We start from the raw sequence: 7,304 nt of genomic DNA, 5'->3' as shown, positions 1-7,304 counted from the left end.
TGAACGTAATCTGCGTAATCAGCGTTGTTTACACTTAGGGTAAAGCGTGTGTATGCGTTGTGATACTCTCCAAAATGGCGGAAGACGGTAACTCGGGGGAGAATAATTGTTGAATAAAGTCATCATTTTTGTTTTCTTTGCGCATAAAAAGTATTCTCGTAGCTTTACGGAGGTCTTACGGGTTTGGAACGACATGAGGGTGAGTAATTAATGACAGGATTTTCATTTTGGGGTGAACTAACCCTTTAAGTGTTCATTTCATTCATGCTTGTATCATCAACTTAGTTTTTCAGTTCAAGTGAACCTTTTCCTCAGTTCAGTGTACTGTTGGGAGTAACTGGAACCCTGAATGAGTTGGCAAAAACCATCATCATATATGCTGGTTTATTGGATCATTTCGAGTCAGAGTGACTGTCAGTCATGTCCGAAAGTGAGTTTTGATTGAGTAACTTGTAGATCTGTGCTGCAAATTGTTTCAGATGGTTCAGTCCAATTTGGTGAACTGGTTCATCCAGTTCACTTTAAAGAACCGGTTCAGAACAATGATTCGTTTGCAAACTGGACATCACTCCAGACCGTTTGCCTGAGGCTATGGATTACAGGTAAAAATGTTGTAAATAATCTTCAGTTTTCTTGCACAGATCAATCGTTTTGCTTCATCAGACCTCAATATATCGGTAGGAGCCACAGGTATTAATTTAGTCTCGCCTGTGTATGCTTTTTCGACTCTCAAGTGCCAGAAGCCGTTGACTTGAATTTTATAAATCACCAAGGACCATAGTTTAAATTAAAAATGTTCTTTACTGTTCTACTAAAGAAAAAAATAACTACATCTTGGATGGCCTGAGAGTGAGTAAAATAACAGCAAATTTTCATTTTTGGGTGATCTATCCCTTTAAACTCATTTCGGATGTCTTAGTTGCTCAGCACACACATAAACAAATTTACAGAGAAAATACACAGATGAGAACCTATGGCAAAAAGCCCATATATTTACAAAAAGCCCATCATACCAGGCATATTAGATAACTAAAACATGCATATCCACTATATATAAAATCTTATTTTTTTAATTTATCCACATCTACTTATCTGGCTCAACTTACAGTGAAAGAGAGCTTTCCTTCTGAATGCTAGAACAAATATTACTAATATTTACTGATATTTCCCAAATCTTCCAGCATCCCTGCAACCCTACAGAAGACAAGTGGATAGACATCCTGATATATAAGTAAAAAGTATACAGAAAAAAATTTGAGGTGATTTGGGACATATGTTTTTATGGACACTTACACTGTGACTGGGAAGACATTACTTGCTGCTGTGATGGTCAGACAGGTGCTGAAGACCATCTGCTCACAACGACCATGCAGAACGCAGTCATCTGAGTTCCAGGCTACCGGCAGAGTGAAAGTGATGTTCATCTCTTCATGGGCCTCTCTGCCTTTAATGACACAAACACACCCACACAGTGTCAGCATGTTCTGCAAAACAAAGGGAGCTTAGATGTGCCTGCAAGTGATATCTATAAGGTATTCAGCTTGGCCTCTCTCCCACTGTTATCCCTTTGTGCACAATGGACCATTGTTTTAACTGGACTACGTTCAGCCACAACACCAGGAGAGAGGAGGAAAAAAAACTTTCCAATCTGATCTGTTTAACTAAAATAGACAAGGCCAACAAGGCTGAATTCTGCTTAAAATTCCTAAACATGCTCACTGTAAATTTCACTACAGCAGTCTACTGTAGGGCTTTCTCGTTTGAGAAGTAATATAATGTAATCAAAATATGTTGTACATTACTATTAAAATATGAGGTTAGTAAGATCAGGGAAATTAATGTGATGTCATTTGTTACAAAAGATTTTCAAGTTATAAAAATTTCCATTTCAAATAAATGCTGTTCTTTCAAACTTTGTTCATCAAATAAATGCAGCCTTGTTGAGCATAACGTTGGCCCTGAACTTCTGAATGGTAGTGTATGTGAAATAGCACACCAAATATGCCTGGATGTTATATTATTTTGAGTTTCAATGTTTGCATCCATAAATTCCTTTTCAGCTAATACTGCCCACAACTCAACGTGTAACAATAAAGACGTCTGGGTTTGGTTCTGGGTTTGGGTTTTTCTCTAGAGGGAGAGGGGAGATTGAGAATATAATAATATGACCTCAATCACAAAATGCTGTATGCCACAGAGAAGGTGCCATGGCTGTTGTACATATAAATATGAATCAGAAAGTTAAGTTCATGTTCTGTGGGTCAAGACACAGTTTCATGATGGTGCATCAGACACAGCATAAGGAAGAGATGGGCCAGTATGATAACTTTCTAACTGATTTGCATCTTGAAAATGCATTTTCTTGAAAGCGCACATACACGTTAGCCAGACCGATTTTATTTTTAGCATGATTTCAACTGAATAAGCTAAATGATTGATATCATTATGGTCCGATTTTATCTATGATTTGAGGATGTTATTTAAACATAAGTGTGTTTTAATGGTCTTTCCCCACTGAAGGATATAACTGTACACATTCAAACATAGGTAGTCTTAGGGCTGGACGATATGGCCAAAATTGATATCACAGTCAAACGGCACAAATAAATCAATGTATGGGAAACTGGTAATGTATATCGAAATATCGGAAATGTGTTTAAAAATCATATCACCGTTATTGAAAAAAATTATATCGCGATACATATTGATATTGAATTATTGTCCAGCCCTAGGTAGTCTCCAATCAAGGAACTGCAAACTTCTTAGTGCACAGTACAAATATGCAAGTTGGGAAACAGTCTATGTGAAAAACAGCCAAAAGAAAAAAAGCTGATAAAATCAATGACCGCATGGAGGTATGTTATCATATGGCACACGTCCAAGTTAAATTTCCACCAAAAACCCACACACAGGAAAAAATAGAGACATACCAGCAAGGCCAACTTGCTGCCCAAGCACACTGGCATAAAGGTGGGTAATATTGCGCGAGTAGCCCCCAAATGGCCTCAGCGGATCCAGTGTCAATGTGATGGGCACAGAGATGTTGATTGGACCCGGGTCCTCCAGCAGGGGTGGTGACTGGGTGCTGGATCGCGTTTGACTGCTGGTCACTGTACTCTCTGAAGAGATTGACTCATTCAAGCTGTGCTTGAGGGTCTCGTTTTCTGAGATGCAAAAGTCAAGCTCGTTGAATCGGAGAAGGAAGATGTTCCAATCCTAGAAGGAAACAAAAAAAAAAAATTACAAAAGTGATCAATTCCAATGTGAAGTTTATCTCCAGCATTTCCTGATCAATATTAATGCCCAGGCGAACATGCATTCTCATACCTGTATGTCTACTACAGTGTTGTCATTATTAACTGAAACTATTTAAAAACACAAAGCTGAAATAAATTACAACATAATATTAGATGAAATAAAAAAAAAAAATTAAATTAAGTGTTCTTTAAACAATCTTGTTTCAATTGTCTTTCCCCACTAAATGATATAGCTGTACACATTCAAATGTATATAGCTTCCCATCAAGGAACTGCAAACTTCTTACAGTAGAAATAATTTTCGGTAACTGAAATAAAATAAAATATAATTAGATCAAAAACTAAAAAAAAAAAAAAGTTGCTTGATGCCTAACTAAAATAAATTAAAAATAAAATTACTAAAACTAAAACTGAAATCAAATGAAAATAAAACTATATATAGAATTATAAAAATTAAATTACAGAAATAGAAAAATTACATTACTAAAACTTAAAACTACGATTAAAATGAAAACTGAAAGTATAAAAAGTTCATTCAAAATATCAATAAATACAACAATAGTATAAAAATAATACTAAAATAACACTTGTCTACTAATCATGAACTATTACATTCTCAAGTATTTTCAAAGGTTCACAGCTCACGCAGTTGAGCGAAACCAAGTTATTTCCTACCTCAGTCATTTCAGGTGATTTAATCTCCTTGATCTTAAAGAAGTATCCTATAGTGAGGAAAGCGATAGCCACAGCACTGACGCTGACCATAAAAATGACCAGCGGTGGACGGTTACTTATGTAGGTCTTTAGATTCTCCAGTGGATTCAACAACACCACCTGCAATAAGAGGAAAAAGACGTCTCTCAAGCTTAGGGAAACTTTCACCTACATCAACACTGGCTTTGAGTTTACTAGAAGTAAATTCCAATTAACTTCGGTCATCTTCTGAATAAGAACCGGTTCTTAATCCTATCTGTAAGGCACAAAGGTTTGCTAAGCACTAACATATGGCTCCAAGTCAATATTTGGGTCTTATTAGTTTGTTTGTTCTCTCTTCACTTCAGTGTATTACAAGAGCTGAACTGTGAAGTTTCACAACTTGCTTTACAGTCATTAAGACACATGTACATACTTAAACACTAGTCAATGGCAGATCTTGATTCCAAGTCTTGCTTCTGAAGCACAATATCAATATATCAACAAGGATTAATCATTACAAAATCAAGTATTATTGCAGCTTAAAAATAATTAGAGGACTAGAACTCAATCGTGTTGAAAACAACCAGAAATACTGTCAAACAGTTTAGGGTAGAAATGCAAGCAGAAACGACACACCCCACACACATAATAGAACAAGCTCAAACAAACAACGGTTGAATATATGAGTTAACAAAAAGAGTAAGGAGACAATACTATAATCTAAATCTTGCCACTATCAAGAAACCTCTTTTCATTTTTCTTTAACTTGCAGAAGCAAAAGTTTGGCATGGATTACAAACTCATGCCAGTTTGTGCATTATGCAACATATGTAACACAACCACAGATTATCATGAGCTGAAGCATATATTTCCATCCTAAGGGCTGTATTTTGAATATGAAAATAAAATCACCAACGTCAACCATCTATCATTTTTTCTTTTAAATATTGGACCCAAATTTTTCCTGTGATGTTCAGTTCCATTAATGGTTCTTGGACGTGCATTCTTCATTACATGATCTCCTCAATATTTAATTTAATTCAGTAAGTGACGCATAATTATTCACATATATTTTATGAAAAAAATCATAAAAATGGTTATGCATTTGTAATCCCATTTTGTAAAATTTGGCATTCTGATCAACAAAGGCTGTAGTAAGCTGATGTTACTTCAAACTTGCTTGTCGCGATTCTCTGATTGGTGGAGATTTGTAGCGCAATATAGTTTTAGTTTACTGCACTTTGGTATCTATGTAAGTTTATATAATTATGGCCAACTACTGATTAAATATATATGCCACCTCTAAAAGTCTGTGGAATGCCATTAAAGGGATAGTTCACCCAAAAATGAAAATTACCCCATGATTTACTCACTTAAATGGTGGTCAAGATTTTGAAGCAAAATAAAGTGCGTCCATCCATCATGAAATGTGCTCCACACAACACCGGGGGATAATAAAGTTCTCCTGAAGTGAAGCGATGTGTTTGTGTAAGAAAAATATCCATATTTAAAACTTTATAAACCATAATCTCTAGCTTCCGCTAACTGTCGTATGCGCGTTCACGAGACAGCGGCGTCCCAGTGTATGACGTAGGCGTAGCCTAAGCTCCGGTGAGGAGACGAATGCAGAAGCGCAGAGGAGAGAGCAAAACAAAACACCGGTCACAGAATTAGTAGTACAAAATGAGGATTTGTAAAGAAAAATGTCGGAGGATTTCAATATAAGCCAAAAGGAGTTCTCGCGAGACTAGCATATTCTCACCGGAGTTTACACTACACCTACGTCATCTGCTGGGACGCCACTGTCTCGTGAACGCGCTTACAACAGTTAGTGGAAGCTAGAGATTACGGTTTATAAAGTTTTAAATATGGATTTTTTTCTTACACAAACGCATCAATTCCACGTGTAGCAATTTTTATGATGGATGGATGCACTTTATTTTGCTTCAAAATCTTGATCACCATTCAATGCCATTATAAAGCTGGGAAGAGCCAGGACATTTATATATAAAATCATGGGGTAATTTTCATTTTTGGGTCAACTATACATTTAAACAGTCTGTGTAAACACACCTTTTACAAGAATTTCATAAATAGTATCTCTGATTTGTTAGGTCCTATATTTGTTGCTTAACCAGAAATGATCTCAAGAATTGACAACAGACTGTTGGGAAGTATTTTTACAAATATTTCTTCCTCATAAGTAGTAAAGGAAACGTAATGTAGAAGTAGAATCAGAATCAGAATCCCAAAGTTGCTTACGATTCGCATCCCCATTTTTCACAGACAGGGGTCTAACTAGCATTTTTTTTTTAAATACAAAAAATAATAATTCTTATTAATAATTCTTTTTTTATTAAGGTATGTTTACTGTGCAATGGTCTTGGGTTCTTCTTCATTGTGTTGGAATATATATATGGTGTATTTTGTTTCTGTAGTTATTTACTCATCCCAAATTGTTCCAAATCCAAAATATTTTTCCCCCATATGAAACGCAAAAGAAGCTTAATCCTCTCATAGTTGTTCATACAACCATAGATCATGGTGACCATGCCTGTTAGTCTTTAAAGTCAACATGAAATCAAAATGGACAATTCTTATTTTTAGGGCCTGTGCACCCTATTCTTCTTCTTCAAAGTGAATCGCATTTTTGAGGGCCTAAACATGCACCAAAACTCACAAAACTGGTGAAAATATGAAATCTGATATGGGTTTCAGAATTGGGTGTGGCAAAATGGCTCGACAGCAACACCTATAAAATTTCAACGAAGCGCCCCTCCCGCTGTGTTTCACCTACGTGAAATTTGCTACATGCATGTAATGTCCCAATACCTACAAAAAAGTATCTTGGAGCAAAGTCTAAACGCAACAGGAAGTCAGCCATTTTGAATTTCCTCGACTATTTTTTTGCCATTTCCTACAGTTTTAATCCAAACATTTTCAAATTTGGTGGTGAGGCCTTTGCGATGCTAAATAGCGAAGATCTTGAGTTTTCGTTGAAGGGCGTGTCCCTGGCAGCCTGACAAATTTTAATGTTTCGCAATGAAACAGGATGTTGCTGTAACTCAGGCATACTATAGGTGCGTTCGACTTCATGCGGCGCCGCGCAAACCCATCGGCGGCTGACTTGAAGCAGTGCATGCCGGTTAGAAATTTTGTCCGACTTGAACCGGCGCCGACGCCACGTCACTGTCACGTGTAGCATCAAAGTACCGCGATAGCGTTTCAAGAGCAGCCGGCTGACTCAGCTGGCGCAGCTTTTTCAGAGCGACTGCAGGAGCGCTGATGACGACACAGCCATTTCACGATTGGCCAGATTCACCGCATGACAACTATCACGTGTGTTTCGGG

The 7,304-nt window shown here is 36.9% G+C and overlaps 1 protein-coding gene across 1 annotated transcript in view; it reads right to left on the bottom strand.

Annotated features, from left to right (window-relative positions):
• LOC107710724 (transmembrane protein 248-like) overlaps positions 1-7,304 on the bottom strand; it is a 20,937-nt gene that overhangs the window by 11,117 nt on the left and 2,516 nt on the right. The window contains exons 2-4 of the mRNA XM_016515559.1: positions 3,933-4,091; positions 2,931-3,216; positions 1,294-1,444 (exon numbers count right to left, since the gene is read on the bottom strand). Of these exons, the coding sequence (XP_016371045.1) occupies positions 1,294-1,444; positions 2,931-3,216; positions 3,933-4,091 (596 nt within the window). The remainder of the gene's footprint in view (positions 1-1,293; positions 1,445-2,930; positions 3,217-3,932; positions 4,092-7,304) is intronic.

This window comes from Sinocyclocheilus rhinocerous, unplaced genomic scaffold (genome assembly GCF_001515625.1).
Source record: "Sinocyclocheilus rhinocerous isolate Xijiao unplaced genomic scaffold, SAMN03320098_v1.1 scaffold597, whole genome shotgun sequence".
In the NCBI taxonomy this organism is placed as follows: domain Eukaryota; kingdom Metazoa; phylum Chordata; class Actinopteri; order Cypriniformes; family Cyprinidae; genus Sinocyclocheilus; species Sinocyclocheilus rhinocerous.
Note: the sequence above shows the minus strand (reverse complement) of the source record. Positions and strands in the feature narration are given on the sequence as shown.